A 21441-nucleotide genomic window follows, 5' to 3' on the forward strand; every position below is an offset into this window, starting at 1 on the left:
CTATCGCATTCCCAAGCCCCTCCCCCAAATCCCTCCTCCCCACCTTTTATCTTAGCCTGCTTGGCACACCTTCCTCATTCCTGAAGAAGGGCTTATGCCCGAAACGTCGATTCTCCTGCTCCTTGGATGCTGCCTGACCTGCTGCGCTTTTCCAGCAACACATTTTTCAGCTGGATTATCAAGGTGCATGGAACACTCAGAAAACAACATCCTGGATTTTTCACTCAAAGACTGCACGACATTGTTGCTGGTTTTATACAAGAGTCAGGATCTTGTTATATTCAGGGGCAAGCAATGCATATTGTTGGGACCAGAACTAATTTTGGTCTTTGGTGAATTTTAAACTTTTAAGTTTTTAATTGCTTTGAAAATTGCAGGAAGCCATGGAAGATATATAACACTAGTATGATAATAGGTGAAAGCTGCTTTAGCCCTACAAGACCATAGTATTGCTCTCTCATTAGAAACAGACAACTGGTGGTGGCTTAACTCAAGAATCACCACACCTCAGGCGAGGAGAAAGACGGAGAAGCAAAGTTCTTCATGGTTACCTCTGCCAGCTCAGGAATTAAACCTGCACTGTAGGCATCACTTACTGGCTATACATCCAACTGAGCTAACCGAACAAAGGCTGACACGAATTAAGTTTTCCCTTTGTTGTTCTTACAACAAGTTAGTGCCTCATTTAGTCAGAGCTAATTCCCTGCTGCAAAGGGAGTTAGAGAATGTTCCTGTCAGTAGTTGGCACCATGGTACACAAAAACATTGTTGGGGCATGATGAAATTTTCTCCTGCTTACTATGGCCTCTGATGATTAGTACCTTATTTTCCTTACAGATATATGTGATACAATATCTTATGCCATGAAATACAGAAAACGCAACACACAAATTTGACAGAATCAAATTAATAAATTTGTGAGTTTAACTGCTTTTACATCATCAGAGAAACACAAAGTAAGCACTCAAGATAGTCACCCAAAATGATGCCAAGATTGGAATTCACTACTTGTTTTCATATGTAATCTAGAAAGTACCTGGTTTAACAAAATTAAAAATTCAGGAGACGTGGCATGTAAATCTTTCTTAATACTTTTCTACGTTAAACATACCACACTGGTAATTTTCTTATCAAGCAAAAGTAAAAACAAAAGAAACAGAACAAAAAGGATTTGTGAATTGTTTTTTGCAAAGGAGTATCTATATACTGGCATTCAAAAGTTTCATAAAAAGTTACATTGATTAGCCGAGAGGTGACCAAACCAACCTGGTCATAATTTTCTGAGAATCTCATTAATGTATGCCAGAAGGAATAAAGGAACATGTAAAATGTGCAAATGTTATGACCACTCTCAATCCAAAGGCAGCACCAAACAGACACTATATCCCACCTTCGGCATGAAAAATTGTGCTTCATGTACATTATTGACACACAGTAAGCAGGGGTACGAGGTTTTCTGATTTTCGTGCAAATCATTCTAGTGGCATAAAGATGCATCACACAATATAGAAAGTACAATTAATGACCTAATGAGAACAAAAGTAACCATAAATTTTTGGCACACCCTTACCGATAGAACTGGAATTTCAAGGAATTCATGCGAGTTGGCGTTTTGTACGGGTCTTGGATTAATATAAGTAAATGCCAGAAAATTTCAAGGCAAGTTACACCAAATATAACATATTCAAGTAATTTGTACTCAGCAGAAAAGCTAAGGGTGCATTAAGCCTTGATAATACAATTGTTTTGATATAAATCTGCTGAAAATTCAGGTTACTACATCTACACAATACATTTGCATGGTGGTCTCCAATGTTTATTAACTGAAATAAAATGCACCTTTGTATACAATGACTCAAATAGTCCACGGAGTGACAATCGCAATCCGGTTGCGATTCTGTTCCTATCTTTTTTCATTAGTTCTTGAGCTCCATATTTCTGGCCAGGCAATCTGATCCAGGCTCCTTCAAAAAAGTGGAGCATCACTAAAATTAACACAATTCCCCCATAGCATAGGATAGCAAGAGGAAATCAACTATGCATCTTTTTGCAAAGTTAGTGTGCCATGTTCTGAGATTTAAATGTCCAGCAGCACAACAATAGATTTCCTTAGTTACTGTGAAAGACTAAGTTTGGAAGGTAAATGTGAGGTGACAGTTGCTTTCAGGAGCCAGGTGAACTAGCATTGTTTAGGGGTGGTAAGGAGCTATGGGTTCAGACTGGCAGTGATGAAACCTTTGGGCCAATGGGGGTTCAGGCAAGTGGAGGGAAGGAGTTCTCAGCTCCCAGAGGAGGGATGGAGAAAAGATGGAGTTGTGCTGCATTGGGAGGTCTGCTCTGAGAGGTGGAGGGCGTTTGGCAGAGGACTGGGGATATAGGAGTTTTGTGAAAAGTCTATATGTGGTGCTCGTGTATGTGTGCGTGTGTTAGGTTTAGGGTCAGCTTAATAGCTACTGAAAAGGCACATTGGATTTTTAATCTAACTTCTCATGGAAACTATTAATGGAAGCTAAGAGTGTTCTTCTTCAAAGGGTTCCAGGTGTTGTCTGAATTTTAAGTTGCAAAAAGTAAAAATAACTTGGAAGTGCAAGTTCCTCAAAATCTTCAATTTCCAGAAAATGTTCATGGTGTCAGCTGCATCTGCAATTCTACAGGGCCCCAAGGTGCAACTCCAGCCTGCAGTGATCTAGTGACTGTCTTGCAAATAGAGCCAGCTCCTACTCTACAGTTAGACTCTTTCTTCAACCTTACTGTATGTAACCCTACACACTCACAAGTCAAGTTCAAATTGCCATATCTTTAAAGAATACCAGTAACAGAAGTTTGTTTTCACCAAAATATGAGAAGTAGTGCAACAAAATATTTGTCCACATACTACAGTAGCAAACTACAAGTTCTTGACTGTTGCAATAAAAACCAAACAGGATGTGACAGTTTTACTTATGCTTCAAGAATACTGATTTTTTTTTAATAGATAATAATTTCAAAGCATTTCTGAGACACTCACATGCAAATAGTAAAAACACTTCTGAATCAGGGAAAGGGGAATATGTTGCTAAAACATATCACATTAATGCATCTTTTATAAGTCAATGCATATTTTAAATTTAGAGCTTATACAGTATAATATTTTTACACAATTTGTTCAGACATCTTATGACACACATAGAGGGAATGTCAGACTTGAACCCAGATGTTCTGGCCCAAAGGTAGGGATATCACCACTGCACCACAGGAACCCTCCACTTATACAAACATTGTTTGAACTTTAACTTACAAAAAAGTTACAATAACTTGGCAAGCATATAAAAATGAAACTTACCACCAAAGAAAGATATTTCTCATATCACTTAATAACCAATTTCAGAACATAGTTCCAGCAAGCCAAATATCTGGGACGAATAGCTTTTACAAAATAATATATTACGTTATTTTTTGTGAGGCAAAGCTTATTTATCCGACTAAGAAATACATACCGAATGAAAATGTAAACCATCTCCTGAAAACATTTACACAAATATGTGAAGGAAATTCAGTCTCTGATGGTTTCATATCATGTATGATACATCAGGAATAGAAACCAATAAGTACTTCAATACCATCACCTACCAGCAGCCTGGAGGACCAACTGTAATCTTGCTTTGGCTTGTTCCGCAGGAGACTGCAAAACAACAAAGACAAACACACATCAAAATAATGGATCTCTGTTTAATGATGACATTGTCCAAAGGATTTCCATTCATCAAGAAATAAAAGAACAAATGTGCATGACAATTCTTTGGGTAATCAAAAAGATTTAGCACTCAGGGAAATAGTTTAAATGATTGGTGAAACACCCTCACTTACATTTTAGAGTGGAATAGTATCAACCATAAAATTGAATAACATTCACCAGCCAACACTAAACATCCTAGTTAAAACTCTTCACATAACTGAAAACTAGGTTTCCAGTTACACGTTTAAAACTTCTACAAAACAGTACTTAAGGTATACCTGATTTTAACAATACTGTTTTAATATCTAAGAGATATGTAAGACAATATATAAAAACATAATTAACTGTACTGTGGCCAACATCTTGCACAATATGCATATCCCATAAATCCAAAACTAAAAATAATACATTTTCACGTGCCCACTTGGGTGCTGCATCCATGAGAACAAAGTTCGAACAAATGAAAAAGATATTAAGTTTGCTTTAATTCTTTGTAGTTTGAAATCATTAGATTATTTAAGGATTTGCATAGTCAGTTCATACACATGTGCCACCATAGCTTCTTGCAATTCCATTCAGCAAAGGAATGTTCATATTTGCATAATCCTTCAAAGGCATCAGCCTCCTCCTCCCCCATGCAAATCCTCAGATTTAACACTACAGTTTCAAGTATTATTGAAATTACACTTTCTGTAACTTTGTGAGATGCAAGTACATACACAACTTGGTATAATAGTTTTGCTAAGACAACTCTGAGAATATAGAAACATTATGGAGGTAATGTTAAAAGCATCAAAATGTATACTGTAAGTGTTTCAGGTACTTTACAGAAAAGCTTTCCAACACAGCATAATGATATGCTTCTGTTTATGCAATTTTTCCCTTTCCCTCAGCTTCTATAAACACTGGATCCTTGTAAGGATACACATCCAGTCTTTTGCTAACTTGTCACAACTGCCATTTCTTAATGATTGTTCTGGAGGCAAGACTAACTGACTATTCGAAAACAAGAGCTTTCACATTCAAGCTAGATCATATCGCTTCTAACCAAGTGTAGTTAAGGCATTAATTAGCTTCTCAAGGGCATCTGTTCTCAAACCTGAATTGTTGAGGCTCAGAATCCTTCACTTTCTAACTTCCTGAAGCAAGTTCATCATTTACAAAGCACAACTCAGAATTGCGATGGAATTCTCCGCACTTGCTTGGATGAATGCAGGTCTAAAAACACTCAAAATACTGGGCACATCCTGGACAAAGCATCACCACATTCAGAAACATTCATTCCCTCCATAACCAATTCTCAGTAGCAGCAATGTGCTCAATTTACAAGACACACTGAAAAACTTCACCAAGGCTCCATTGACAGCACTTTCCAAACCCACAACACTATCACCTGGAAGGAAAACAGTAGCAGATACATAGGAATATAACCAGCTGTGGGTTCTCCTCCACGCAACTCACCATCTTGACTTGGAAATACATTACTGTTCCTTCAGTATGGTTGCGCCAAAGTCCTGGAACCCCTTCCCTAATGGTTTAGTGGATCGAGCTTCATAAAATGAACTGCAGCAGTTAAGGAAGACAGCTTACTAACCTTTTCAAAGGTAGATAGGCAAAAAACGCTGGCCCAGCCTGCAATAGTCACATCCCATCTAACTGAAATCAGGTAACATTTGAAACGGTGGTGAGACTTGGTCCTAATAAACACATTTTGAGCAAAGACATATTAATACTGTACCTTTACATAATCTCAGAACATCCCAAACCACTTGACAGCTAATTAAGTGCTCTCACAGCAGTCACTGTCACAACTAAGAAATGGAGATCACCAATTGTGTAAAGCAAGTTCTGACAAACAGTAATGTGAAGACCAGATTGCTTTTGCACTAATGATTTAAGGATAAATGAATAACTCATTGAATAACTTACAATGGACCCTACCCTCTCAAAATCAAGTAAGATATACCACCAGCTCAATCAGCAGTATACATAAAAATACTTTGTCTTTTCTCACAACTATAGCGTAGGAAGCAGACAAAGTATGTATTTATGTCCATTCCCATGGACATTTTTCCTGAAACAGGTCCTTAGCTTGTCACTAGAGGCTGCAGCTTGAGAAGTGCCATTCCACATTGGGAGACTCTCCTGCGCTTACCTCCTCTCATAGGCGAAGCAGAACAATTGATAAGATTGATCGCAGATTGATAACCAACTTGCCGGCCATGTTACAATGCACATTTCTGCAACATCTAATTCTGGAGCTTCCTGTTCAGAGGCAAGCTCACTACAATGACATCACAAACCACTCCATCATCAACCATTGCTTCAAGACAACAATGGGGCATTAGATGCACTTACGTCTCTTTCAAAATATAATTTACATCAGTAGAAAAATAATAGAATTCTTCACTATTTCTCAAGAGTAATAGGTTTAAGCTACCCTGATCTTTGTAATTAACTTGGGAAATGCTAAGATATGTATGAATATGCTGGATAACACAAATTAAATGAAACAGATTTTACATTTTTTTTTCAAAGCCTTTTTGGCTTTGGTCAAATCGTTTTCATGTGGCACGCATGTAAACAAGTCATTTACAGTTGGCATGTGAAGAAGACACGCAATGAAAACTATGCCTAAAACTTACTGCAAACCATGTGGAAACAAGTGAACAGAGCTGAACTTTCAAAGCTGATCAGTCAATTGGACTAGAAATTACTATAGAAACAAACCATTAGTCATCCAATTTCTTCACCTTTTGTACTGAAAGTTGATTTTCAAGCCCCAAATAATGCTACATATTCTTCAGAACATCTGGGATGCATGTAAAGAGTGTAAGTTGGTAAGTAGCTCCTGAAACAATTAAAGTTCTACTTAATTGATAGATTCAGGTTCATGTAGTAGAATCCGAATCCAAAAATGTATTACAATTATAAAGTTAATGTTGAATCAGGTACAGAAATCAAAGAAAAGGAGAGAGGTAGAAATACAGGATTAAGGTAGAGAATACAGTGAAAGAAAAAGTAATTTTTTAAAAAATCTCCAACAATGGCGAAAATCTATATGTCTACAAACATTCTATGTGTGTGTAAGCAAAGTGACAGGCAAGTTGTCTGGCAGCAATTAAGATTTATCACAGCCTTAAAAAGGGTGCTTACACTGGACTGGACAAGGCAATTTTTAGCAGTGAGTTTCATTCAACACGTTGGAGTCAGGGCAAATGAGGGGCCAACAGCAAGACGCTACTTATAAGTAGTTTATGGAGCAGTAGCGTACTTTTGCAGTATCATGCATATTTTCTGCTTTTATTGCAGGACTCCAACAGTAGCAATTTTTTATTTGAAATTCAAAATATTTTATATATTCATTGGTTTAGATTCCATAGAAACATACAACAGGAGTAAAAGTAGGCTATTTGAAACATACCTCTCGAACATAAGCAAGCAATGCTATGCAATTACTATTCCCATATAAAATTTACTTGCCTGCAAGGATTGAGAGTAATCAGATCATCAGAATTTTCCCAGGTTCTCTGCATTACCTGCTGATGACTGGCAGTATGTGCATGACTATGGGAGAGGGGCACATTTGCTAAATTCCAACTGTAAATGATTTTTAAAATAATGTCGTTATCACAATTGCTGCTAGACAACTTCTCTCGCTTTGAAAATTACATTTTCTAAGTTTCAAGTGTTATGCACCAAGCCAGACCCCCTCAAGATATTTCAAGAAGATAGCCGAGACCTTAACGTTTTCTTACTTGAAAGGCAAGTGTGAAGTGGATATTCCAGGTGTGAAGCAGCTGGTCAAATCACTTGGCTTTAAGTAAAACAGAATTTATTTAAACACCAAATATGAAACACGAACAAAAGACAACAGAACTTAGAATAACTTAACTGTTTGATAACTCAAGGGACTCAGTATTACAGCTTAACTAAACAGCTGTTCCAATTTCCGCAACATCCCATAAACATACCCCTTGGCAAAAGGTAAATTCCAACAAGTTCTTACAGGCAGGAGAGATTTCAGAGAGAAAAGTCAGCCAGGGATCATCTGAAGCATGGAACTTTGTTGCGCTGTAGCAACTTCTGACTGCCTGCTACCAGCAGCTTCTCTGCTACAACTAAACCAAACCATAAAACTGGGAGAACTGGTAACTCCTCTGCAATTGTAAACTAGGATCTTTCCAGACATTTTTGCACCTCTGCCTTTAAAACCTCTCTTTTTATTTCACTTTCTGTACATACTTTACTTCTAAGTTATATTTCTTGGTTTAGGCACGATGGATTGGATTTTGAAAACCCTCATCCAGCCAAATCATAGGCAGGTATGCTTAGAATCTTTTTCCATCTTGACATTTCTCGGCCTCAACACCATTTTTAATGAAGCAGGTTGAGCAGATTGACAGCAATCTATCTGCAAGCAGTGGGTAGTTTATAAAAATAATTAACAAGTCTATTCAAGCTAATGATCTGGGTGACTGGAAAATTCCAGTCTGCTGAGAACACCCAAGCATCCAGAATCCAGCAGATGTTTGGAGGCAGCAACTCAGGGGCCACCACTCTGGGATCAATTTATGTACTAACCCTCACCCAACCACAGCAGCCATACCTCCATTGCTACTTGGGGCTCATTTTCCATATTGTGATTCAAAAGCTGTAGACATTTCCTTTCAAAAACAAAAGTTGCTGAAAAGGTGACTACACATTGAGGAGTTGCCAAAACCCCTCTGTTTTAATTGGCAACAAGCCATTAATTGGCCAGGTGCAGGATTGGGATTGAATTTTAACCCCAACACAAGAAGCCTACCCTCAGAAGGATAATCCAGCTGTCTCAGTGAAACATCTTCAATGTGATTATTTGAAGAGTCATGCTGCTGCTTGTCTGCAGACTACAGATTCCCTGCAGAGGGCGCCTCATTGCTTCAGTCGATAACATTGCCATTTTTCAGGAACATTTGAAATATCTATGGACAATTGTCAGCGTAGTAAACAACAAATAACATTCTTTTAAGGCTGACTGCCAAATCCAGCCATGACTGAATGTGGCTTCATATCTTTCAGGCAGTACAGAATTGATTACTGCAATTTACAACAACATTTTTTTTGCACCTCCCCTCTGGTCAATTATCCACCAAAAACTCTCACTAATTTGAAATCTGTGCATAGATGGTTCCACTATCTTCTGTTTTTATGCCTAACCCTAAGTTCATAGCATTCCAGATGTCAAGATACAAAATGTGCACAGGCATTCAGAAAACACATATGTTTCCTACCTCTTTCCTCTTGTTTGAAAACCAACAAAAGGGAACTAGACGACAAGAACATTAATGATATCTTGCCAAAGTATGAATTTTAATTAGTCAATACAAAGTAGTTGAAAAAGAATTCAACTTTATAGCTGAAAAGAAACTTGCAAGAAAACTCCTAACAGCAACCATATTAAATCACAGGTGCAACGACAATGTACCTGTATTTTTTGTTAGATATTCAAAAACTCCAACAGTAACTCTCCTCTAGCCAGAACAGGGGCAGGTGTGCTCAAACAAAATTTCTTGGACCTTCCGTCCAGGGTGTTAGTTTGCTGACATCTCTAAAAAAAATTACCTAGAATTAATTTACTAAACAGTATACTTTGTGCTTATTTTTTTGGAACAGTTCCACTGATGTCAAGCAAGATTCAAAAGAAAGTGCAAACTATATTGAATTAGAGAAAATTAAAGTTGGCTCAGCAAAATGCCAAACTGATGATTAATTAAACATAAGCTGCACTTGCACAAGAAAAGTTTCTTCATGGGCTGCAATTCCGTGGCAGTGTAACCCTAAGGGGAACTATTAATACAGATCTAAGTAGTGTTAACAACATATAACATCTACAGTGATGATAGTTTGGAATACAGGCAGTCCCTGGAATGCAAACAGGTTCTGTTCTAGAGTCCATTCTCAATTGAATGGTACACACGTCGGAACACAATGCATGATGATGGAAAACATCTGTTCAGAAGTACAGGAAGTGTTTGTATGTCAGAGCTTCAAACTTACAACCATGTATGGAATAGCAGTGGTAAGTACAAGCGTTATAAATTGGGAACCTCCTGCATACACAAAGTATTTTCAAATCAAATCCATACATTATTGTACATAAAAATGTCATGTGTGAATTAATTTCCATAAAATGATAAGACAGAAAAGTTTGAATGAATTTGCATTACAGTTAAACTTTATTCCTTGGTTCCTAAGCACTAAGTACACTCCTGCTTTTAAAAAACACAAATGAAAGTATCTTTGAATGGAATATATTTCCCTACCAAATCCCTTGCAAAAGGATGAAGTGCATAACCTGGTCACACAAATTATTTGCACTACAACCATCATCCTCAGGCATGGATTGAAATACCCTGCCATTTGAAATAACTAATCCTTTTAAATCCTTTCTGCCTTTGCCATTTCTTTATATATTTACTGAAGTATTTTCCCTGTGGCTACTTTGAACTGACAGCTAAAAATAGAGTTAAAACGTTTAAGAAAGGACAAATGCATTTCCATTTGTTTCATTTGGTTATTTTGCTCACTACCAACAATAATTTAAATGTTAAACAAGATTGTGGACTTATATGGGCAAATTCATCAATAAGTTTCACGTATCTAATTACATTTCCTTGCCCTGAAACTCAAAATCCAGTTCACAACTAATATCTAGTTGTGAATTTTGTCTCTAACACAACTGTCCACATATCTATTTATATATACAAACCTTTACGTACCAGAAGGAAAATTTAAATTCAATGACCCTGATTTTGTTCACAGTGGTGCAAGGATAGTATTAATTGCTGACGACAAGAATAGCTCCTACAAGCTAGGATGTTGACTTCCCCTATTTAGCATCGACTTTGCTTCTGATCCCATCTATAGGAAATTTCTAACAGTAACCAATTCACAGACTAAGCTTACCGAAGCTGTCCTACAGAACAATCCTCTCAACCCAGGAATCTATTGAATGAACCTCTGTTACATCTCTCAAAGCCAAAAATCAACTTCCTTAGGTAAGAAGAATAAATTGTAAATATTATTCCAAATTTGCTCTCACCAAGGCTTTATTTAGCTGTATAGACACTTCTTTATTCTTATGCCCCAATTCCATGATAATAAAAGCAACAAAGTTCTTTGTGTTCCTAATCGTTTCCTATACATGCATGTTAGCTTTCTGTGATTTGTTTATGAGAACATCCAGGTCCCTTTGAACACCAAAGTTTTCCAGTCTCTTATCATTTAAAACATGATTTGCTTTTCCAATGAGAGTGTATCATTTCACATTTCCTGGCAGTACCTTACATCAGTCATGCTCTTGCCAACTCTCTCAGTCAGTCTCTTAGCAGTCACTTTGCTTCTTCCTTAAAGTCAATTTTAATATAATTTCCAACAGTTCGTGGCCAAGAACTAATCAAAATGCTCCACTGTCCAGAGAGATCATTCTAGTATTTTTTTGTGTAGTTTTTGCTGTTCTCAAGAGATGAGAATTTCTGGTCAGGCCTATACATATTTCCTATCCTAATTGCTCAACAAGGCGACGGTGAGCCATAAGTTTGAACCGCTGTGTGATAAAGGTACTCCATGTGAGCATTGCCGTGAGGAAGGAACTTCCACAGTTCTGATCCAATGATGAAGGAGTAGACGAACTGGTGAGTTAAAGTTTTCCCATGTGCCCGCTGCTCTTGTTCTTATGGGAGAGGTCACAGATTTGGGATGTACTGTCGAAGAAACTTTCAGTGCATTTCGTAGATAGCATACAGTTACACATTGTGCAAATGATGGATTGAGTGAACATTTAAATTGGCAGTTGAGGTGCCAATCAAGCAGGTTTTTTACAGTTGAGCATTTTTCCAATGCATCCATTCCGCCAAATGGATAAAATTCCACTACACTTCTGATTGTAGCGGATGGAAATGTTTTGGGATCACCATAGAATACCAGCTTCTAACCTGCTCTTGAAGCCACAGCTTTAATGTAGCTAGTCCAGTTTAGCTTCTTGTCAATGGCAAACTCCACAGGTTGCTAATGATGAGGAAAGCAATGATGTCAGCATAATTGAACATGAAAGTAGGTTGTTAAATTCAATGGAGACTGCCATCACCAGGCACTTGTGTGGCTCAGTTATAACTTGCCAACCATCACACAAAGCTTGAATATCACCTTACTGCACAAACTGCTTTGACATCTGAGGAACAAAACTGCCTAGGCATCAGTGAAAATCCCAATTCTGACATTATGATGCAGGCAAGCAGCAGGTAGTGTCACAACTCCACAGGATGGCACATTGGAAATCCAGCCCATAATCTCCAGCTTTATCACAAAATTTAAAATGACAGATTTTGAATTAAGTGCACAAAATTCCCCTATTATCTGATTTTCAGACCAGACTGATAAAAGCACGGAACAAGTCTCCATATATTGAGAACTAATACTTATCACAAGTAATTAGACTCCAACTGCAGGTAAGAAGTTATAAACCATCAGTATATAACCTTACTAAGTGAAATGCTAATTCCCTTATATACCCCCCCTTACGTACAAAGCTAAAGGTAAAGGCTCCATAGTTCTACCAGACCACAGAGCTACTCACTCATTTGAGAAAGACAACTGGTAGTAGTTTAACCTGAGGGTCACCACACCTCAGGGGAGGGGAGAGGTTGAGAAGGAGAATTCGTCAGGGTAATCTCAGCTGGTACAGGAAATGAACTCACACTGTTAGCATCACAAACCCTGTTATTTGGCAACTCAGCAAATCCTTAAATACACAAACAGAGTAAAGTAGATCCTTAAGAAAAGTTCTATTGGATTCAAAACATTAACTTCATTTCTCTCTTCACAGATGCTGCCAGACCTGCAGAGTTTCTCCAGCACCCTTTAAATCCCTTCAGATTTCAAGCATTCACTGTATTTTGCTTTTGTATATATCATATTAGGGAAAAATACATCTTAGGCAGAGGAGAACCAGAAGGCAATACAAGATTGCTGAGATGACTCTTGTGTTGTCAGAATGTTGCTTATTAGTCGTCTTTCATCGGACGCTTCCACTGGTTTGCAAGACACACTGGTTAGCATATAAAAGTTCTCTGACTTATCAAGCAGAAGTCACATCTTACAATAATTGTTGAAGGAAAGATGAACTGGCTTTCTTCAGGTTTAAAATGTTTTTTTTCCTGCAGAGAACAGAAAGGCAACTTCCAAGCTGGAAGAATCAAATTCCTTCTTCTTATCTTGTTCCCAGTCCCAAGCTATTCAGCTACCTAAGAACCAATTACATGGTTGTAGGCAGGCAAAAGGTTGTTGTCATCAATAACTGGTCACTAGTCCACAGACCTATCGACTTCTCATTGTCACCCAGCTGCATCTCTGCACCTTGGCACCAATTCATCTGCAAACACTTCAATTAGATTAGATTACTCACAGATTAGATTACTTACAGTGTGGAAACAGGCCCTTCAGCCCAAGAAATCCACAACGACCCACCAAAGCGCAACCCACCAATACGCCTTCATCTAACACTACGGGCAATTTAGCATGGCCAATTCACCTGACCTGCACATCTTTGGACTGTGGGAGGAAACCAGAGCACCCAGAGGAAACGCACGCATACACGGGGAGAACGTGCAAACTCCACACAGTCAGTCGCCTGAGGCGGGAATTGAACCCAGGTCTCTGGTGCTGTGAGGCAGCAGTGCTAACCACTGTGCCACCGTAATTACTGTTTGTTCAAACAGCTATACAAGCAATACTTGCCGTAAGTGTCAGGTTACTTACTTTTCAAATCATGCAGCATGGCTTCATTTCAGGCCACAATCTTGTAAGGCACAAACATTATGCTAAAACATGATCTTTATCATGGTTGTGTTCAAAGTGCCATCTTGGGCTGATAATGACTAACCTCCAAAATCACAACCGTCTTCCTTTGTCTTGGCTAGGATTCCAACAGGTGGAAAGCTTTCCACATACTTCATTTCATTTCAATGGAGAATCATTTCAAATATGAGATCTTATTTCCACTAATTACCATAAATTCAAGTCTTGAGTAATATATTTACCAGGTTGACAACATTTTTATCTATGCCTGGTTTGTTTCCAGACATGCCCTCTACACTACTAATTGAACCAGAACTTGTCCCCTAGATTGATGGTAATAGTTGAGTGAGGAATATTCCACTCCATGAGGTTATAAACCGTAGTTCCAGGTGGCCCACAGCAACTTATGAATGCCCAGTTTTGATCTGCTAGATCAGTTCCAAATATATTCTACTGTGCACTGGATAGTGCACAGCAAGATGATCAGCAAATCAAAATTTATTCACTGAATGAGCTGAACAGAAAACCAACAGCTAAGATTTCACTCTGAATAACTTTTACTTAAACAATCCAAATAAAATCAACAAATTAACTATGAATCAATGTGCAAAGTGCAGTAAATATACATTTATACACTAAATAATAGATAGAACAAAGATAGATATGGGTTTACTCGGCAGTCCATTCAGCAGATAAGGCACTAATTTCAGCCACAATTTCATTGAAAATGCTGATTTTCTTCAGGTAGAAGTCCAGCTCATTTTGTTTAAAGACTGAGTTACTTTTGCTCAACCAACAACAGCTCTCAGTTAAGTCAATTCCCATGTGTACAATCTTCAGCAATATGGCATACTTCTTTATTGATCTTTAATTAATAAGTGTGAAGGAATATCGGGTGGGGGCAGGAAGGCGGAGTTGAGGGCGAGACGAGATTAGCTGTGATCGTTTTGAAGGGAGTAACAGGCTGCATGGGTTGAACTGCCTACTCCTACTCTTAGTTCTTATGTTCTTATAACCTTCTCAGCTCTGTTCATGAGAGGCTGGATGGTATAGATGAACCAGTGTTATATTTACTAGACCTTCACCGAAAACTCCAATTATGGCCATCTTTGGTCTATGGCTTACTTTAAGTGACAGACGTAGCTAGAACAGACTTGTACTTATTTACTTACTGGATTAGTGGTGCTGGAAGAGCACAGCAGTTCAGGCAGCATCCAACGAGCAGCGAAATTGACGTTTCGGGCAAAAGCCCTTCCTGATGAAGGGCTTTTGCCCGAAACGTCGATTTCGCTGCTCGTTGGATGCTGCCTGAACTGCTGTGCTCTTCCAGCACCACTAATCCAGTATTTGGTTTTCAGCATCTGCAGTCATTGTTTTTACCTTATTTACTTACGATCAGCTCCTGAATCCAGCCTTTGATTCTTCAGCCAGTGTGAGTTGCACCGCTGGCTGATGTGAGCTTGGATGACTATGTCTGTCATCTGGTTTCAAACAGCTTCAGTTTCCCCAAAAATCTGAAAATCAGTTTCCCTACAAACTTGAAATTTCAGTTGCAAACTTTGAAACTATGGTCAGTGTTCCCAACAGAATAATTAACTAATCAGCTGCTCAGACAACACATTCTCCACTGATTCCACAAGCCACAGATTCCACCACAATATGTGTCATGAAAAGATGAATTTTCAATGTAGACTGGTAAGAATATGATTAAGTAGGTGGTCAGCTTACATTATTTCTCTCACCACCTACTCAAACTTTATTTGGCAACTACTTCCTTCAGGACTCAACTAGTCTGTCAGTATCAATGCTAGAGAAGCAGTTTTGGGATGAACATTTAAAACACCCAAGCAGGGTTCATTATATATTTTCTACCCTATTAATTTTTACATTATAATTAATATTAACATTATATTATTAATTTCAATTTGGAGTCTCCTCAACATTTCATCAGTTGAAGGAGGGTATCAGGCAGTAACTGGCAGAATCTTCCATTCTGGAAGATGAAACACCACCTCATAGGTCCTGAAATTCATGTATTATGAAGTTAAAGGCATGTACTTTACCTTTAAGAGAGAGTGAATGTTGTTTTGCACTGAGAACTTACAAGCACCTATCACATGACTAGCCAGCAATCTGAGTGTACTGGAAAATTGAAAATATGTCGCATTTGGCTGTAAAACAGATACCTGAGTTGGTTGCTATTTTGGCAACAATTGAATTTAACCAATCAGTTCAACTTATGCCCCAGGATACTAAAACCCAATTGATTTTGAATTTATTGTTTTCGCAACATCGAACCAATGAGACGATCTGACATTGGGGGGAATAAAAGAGGCAGGCAGAGAGTAAACTGCCATTGAGAGAGAGACTGCATTCAATACACTCTCTATCCAAGGTACCTTTTTCATATAAAACATCTTTGTAGTAAAAGACAGAAGATGACCAAGAGAGATCTTCTGCCGAAAGAAGGACATCAGAGACAACAGCCGGTGTGGTTTTGAAATTAAGTTGATGTAATTTTAATACGAGTTTTTATTGGCACAGTATATTGTTATAAAGTTGGAGGTAGACAACAAACATTTAAGAGAAAGGAGACTTAGAGTTGTAAATAGTCATTGCTTAATGTTCACTTTTAGAGATAAGGAATAAATTGATATTTTCTTTAAATAGTGGAATTTGGGAGTTCTCTGCCATTCATACTTTAACAGGTTACAAGGCGACGTGAGCTTTCCTGGGTGATTGGTTTAATTAACAGAAGGGTTCACCGCTGTGTCGTAACACGTCTCCCAATTTTATGTTACTGTGCAGCGACCTGATTGAACCTGTCTTGCTTATGAGAGATAGCAAATTCAGCATTGGTGTGCAAGAGTCAGGGGCAATGGTTAAAAGATATGCTCTGTGAATGCAACTATCAGTATTCCATGACATATTTTAGGATTGTTCTCCCATTTTTCAAATAGCTCTCACATTTCAGTAAGGAGATTCTTTCAGGGTCAAAAATAGAAATCGCTGCCAAAACTCAGCAGGTCTGGCATCATCTTGGAAAGCAGAGTTATTGTTTCAATTCCAGTGACTCTTCATCAGAACTGATAGCAGCTATGAAAAGACAAGGGTATGGTGGGGGGAGCCCAGGTAGTTGGAGAGAGAGCCAAGACAAAGAGAGAGATATGAAAGGGATAGGCAGACCAGGGGATTATTGATAGTAGGCAAGCTGAATAAGTGACAAGGAGAGCTGACAGTAGGACAGAATGGGAAGGCTGTGATGAAAGCAAAGCGTATGTGAGAATAAGACGGGTGGAGGAGAACTGAGTGTTGGTTGTCATATGACAACAGAACTGGGATATTGTAGTGTGTAAAAAAAAATGGAAGGTCAGAATCAGGCTCAAAAGTTATTGAACTCAATGTTGAGTCCTAGAGGCTGCAGGATCCCCATGTGGAAAATGAGATGTTGTTCTTCCAACTTGTGTTAAACTTCGCTGGACACTGCAGCAGACCCATGGACTAGACTCAATGAAGTGCAGGAAATCACTGTTTCACCTGAAAGGTAGGTGGTGGTGATGGGGGGGGGGGGGGGGGAGTAGAGCTCCAAAATTTCCACCTTCTTCCTCACCTGACAAATCCCCATTACCATAACTGATAGGATCCTTAACCACATCTGTTCCTTTCCCACTCTTCTGCCCTTACTCCTCCTCTTCCCTCCCACAATTGGTTTGTACCGCCATACTGCACTCTCATTGCTGGATACGTTCCCTAAAATAAATATAACTGTTTCAAAAAATGTATAAAAATCATGGCAGAAAGTAGGCTTTGCTGTCACTACAACCAAACCATAACTCAAGTTAGTCCATAGAATCATAGATTCCTTACAGTGCAGAAAGAGGCCATTCGCCCCATTAAGTCAGCACAGTGGTTCAGTGCTTAGCACCACTGTCTCACACACCAGGGACCCAGGCTCAACTTCACTTTAGGTGACTGTCTATGTGGACTTTGCACATTCTCCCGGTGTGTGCGTGTGAGAGTTTCCTCTGGGTGCTCCAGTTTCTTCCCACAGTACAAAGATGTGCAGGCTAAGTGAATTGGCCATGGAAAATGCAGGGTAACAGGGATAGTGTGAGAGGGGTGGGTCTGGGTGGGATGCGTTTTGGAGGGTCAGTATGGACTCAATGGGTTGAATGGCCTGTTTCCACTCTGTAGGGATTCTATGAGTCTGCATTGGCCCTCAGAAGAGCACCCCAGACCCCACAGCCAATCCCATAACCGTACATTTTGCATGGCTATTCCACCTAACCTGCACACCTCGGACCGTGGGAGGAAATCAGAGAACCAGGTGAAAATACACCCAAACTCCCCACAGTCTGTCACCCAAGGCTGGAATTGACCCCATGTCCCTGATTTCATGAGAAAGCAGTGTCTGCCACTGAGCCACTATGCTGCCCATCTGCTGACCACTGAGCCACAGTGCTTCCTGTCTGTATCAACTTCAATAAACCTAAGTAACCGTTTACTATCTGGCCATCAGTTTCCCAACGTCACTCAATGCAGATTTTGTACTGGAGGACTCCTAATATTGTACCTACGTTTAACAATGGAGCTAGGGATACACCAAACAATTATAGGGCAGTCAACGTAACCTCCTTCATGGGAAAATTATCAGAATCAATTTTGAAGAAAGGATTACTGTTAATTTCAAAGATATGGAGGAAACAAGCGTAGTCAACATAAAGTTGTTATGGGGAGATCATATTTGACTAATTTGGCTGAATTTTTTAACAAGTAACAAGGAGGACTGATGAGGGTAATACAGTTGATGTGATACAAATTGATTTAGAGAGGCTTTTGACAAGGTCTGAAATGGCAGAATGGTCATTAAAAAAAAGGTCACGGGATCAAGGATGTATTGTGATCTGGGTACAAACTTGGTTTGATGACAGGACCAAAAGATAGTGGTTGATGAAGCTTTTACAGCAGGAAAGCAGTTTCCAGTAAGGTTCTACAGGATTTAATGCTGGCTCCTGATTTTTGTATATATCTTTATGACTTGGACTGAAATGTTAGGAGCAAGGACAAAAAGTTTGCAGATGGCACAGAAATTGGCAATGTAGGAGGACTGAACCCGTAGGTTGCAGGAAGATTGGATTAATTAGGTGGGTATAAAATTGGCAAATGGATTTCAAACCAGAGAAGTGCAAGATTGTGGATTTGGAGAGGTTAAAGGAATATTTAATAATGATAGGATATTAAAATGTGCAGATGAAGTGACAGAACTTGGGAGTGCTTGCTTGTTGATTGCTGAAGGTATTTGAAGATAAGTTGATAAGGAGCTTCAGAAGGTATATGGAATACTTCTCTTTTTTTTGGCAAGACATAGAATATAAGAGCAAGGAGGCAATGCAGCAGCTATATAAAACATTAATTTTGCCAGTTTTGATCATGTCATTACAGAAAGGACATGACTGTCTAGAGAGGGTATAGGAAAGCTTGACAAAAATGTTGCCAGGACTGGAAAATTGCACCTATGAAGATAGATTAGATAGGCTGAGATTATTTTCCTTGGGACAGTCCAAACTGAGGTGAGATTTGATTGAAACGTAAAAGGTTGTGAGGAATCTGGGTAGAGTGGATGGGAAGGACTAATTTTCCTTATCAGAGAGGTAAGTGACTAATGTGCATAGATTTAAATTGTTTGCTAGAAGAATTAAACAGGAATGAGTGAAACATTTTTTCTGCTAGAGAGGTAGGAGTCTCAAACTTGCTGTCAAAAAAGTAGTAGAGATAGAAACCCTCAACTCATTTAAAAGGTGTCTGGATGTGCACCTGAAGATCTGTAGCTTCCTGGTATACAAACCAACTGAAACTTGGAAATCGGCAATGTGGTTTATTTCAGTACACACAGACACAGGAAGCAAAGCCTCCTTCTGCACCACAACCTTTTCTGAATGTTCCAAGTATCTTAGGAGGTCAAATGTGCAGGGTGTGGGGAGAGGGCAGGGGTGTGGCAGTAATGAAATAACCCTTACGTTGGCCAGCATAAACACGATGGGTTGTCGGCTGTAATGATTCTACAATTTGGCGATTCTAAATCAGGTACTATTCTGAAAAGAGTTATGTACAGTTGTTTTGCATACTTTGTACACATAAAATACAACAAAGAATGTAATGATCTACCTTTAAAATTTGATAACTTATTGTTTGCTAAATGCTTTGAGATCTGTAATAAGAGAAAGGCACCACATGTGTGTTCTAAGGAAGAGTCACTGGACCTGCAATATTAACTGATTTCTCTCCACAGATGATGCCAGATCTGCTGAGCTTTTCCAGCAACTTCTGTTTTTGTTTCTGACCATTTAAATGTAATAAAACTAAGAACTGCTGATGCTGTAAATCTGAAACAAAAACAAAATGGAATGAAATAAGGCTACATTCAAAATCTGTATATTCACAGAAGTGAGAATCCAAATTAAAAACGACAAAATTATTTAAAATGGAAGCCCTGATAATTCCAGATAAATTAACTCCATTGCTGGTAAAGCAGTTGTCCAAAACTTTATGGAGTGCAACAATACCAAATTTAGCCTTTACCTACCAAAAGAATGGTTACACAAGATCTGTTACAGATACAGTTTAAAATTAAGAATGCAATTCAGCAAAATATCTTTAACTTGCTTCATGCGCCATTATAACACAGAGAAATGCTGACCTTCTGGAAATGCATTTTACTATCAGAGACCAATTTATTCCAGCATTTCTTTAAAAAAAGAGAGTAGGTGCATAATAATGTGATTTATATTGGCTTTGCATCATTTCTCAAACTTCATGACCTTTAAAATTGTCCCAAACTTTTATTTCCACTTATTATTCTGAACAGATTTCATTACATATTTTAAATGTAAACAACTCTGAATAATGATCTGGACTGTTGTGTGATTGTTGCTCTGACATTTGTGCATGAAGCCGAGATGGAAACCTAGTGCATTAATTTAGCTCTCATCTGCAGTAACCACGCTTCTGTAAAAAGTTTTATACTGAACCCACATAAATCATGTACAAGAAAAATGAGAAAATCTGGTGCCTAACTCATCTTCTACCATTCTGTGAAATGAAATCCACTAAAATACCTATCAAAACTGCAATCATCAGTTGATAATATCGTCTTAGGTCTATCTGCACTTTCCGATTTAATTTCCTCCATGCCCTTGACATCCACAGATACCATTAAGATTAAGCACATACAGTAACTGAGCATTTTTCATATTTTGATATATGAGGCCCAGGCGCTAAATGTAATATCATCATTTGAAAATTAATGCAATATTTCTTTTGTTATTTTTTGACTTGGAAAGCAGGATGAATATTTTGGTTTCTCTAAAGTAATTTCCCCATCAGAATGACATACAATTATGAATAGATGTGCAACTGGTCAAAGGTCAGCTAAATTACTACATCATTAAATGAGGGAAGAGATCAAAACTGAGCATGGTGCTGCTGCTGAAATGGTTATGCTGCCTGGTACATCAAATATGATGAAATCATTAGAGTAATAAGCATGGAAATCTGTTTGCAGATTAACCCGTGGTTTCACGCTGCTTTTATCTAATGGGGGCACTGTGGAAATCTTGTCAGCTTTTCATCAGCCACGATCAAATTACTGAAACCACGAACATATCATGGCTGCAAATGAGAATAGCATGCCTGATTGGCATTTTTATTTCCACAGCAGCAAGGTTTAATTTTATGCCAATAAATGTAGACAGACAATCCATCGTTAGAAATTACAACAACAATGAACATCTGAGTTGATCTGAGTTGAACTACAAAAAACTCACATCTGGGAAACAAAATATTTGTTAAATTTATAAACAAACTCCAGTTTACAAATTACTCCCTCCATC

At 38.4% G+C, this 21441-nt stretch overlaps 1 protein-coding gene across 1 annotated transcript in view; it reads right to left on the minus strand.

Moving 5' to 3' along the window:
- rsrc1 (arginine/serine-rich coiled-coil 1) overlaps positions 1-21441 on the minus strand; it is a 503072-nt gene that overhangs the window by 211209 nt on the left and 270422 nt on the right. The window contains exon 6 of the mRNA XM_072572745.1: positions 3610-3661. Within this exon, the coding sequence (XP_072428846.1) occupies positions 3610-3661 (52 nt within the window). The remainder of the gene's footprint in view (positions 1-3609; positions 3662-21441) is intronic.

The sequence above is a fragment of the Chiloscyllium punctatum genome, chromosome 6, assembly GCF_047496795.1.
Source record: "Chiloscyllium punctatum isolate Juve2018m chromosome 6, sChiPun1.3, whole genome shotgun sequence".
NCBI lineage: Eukaryota > Metazoa > Chordata > Chondrichthyes > Orectolobiformes > Hemiscylliidae > Chiloscyllium > Chiloscyllium punctatum.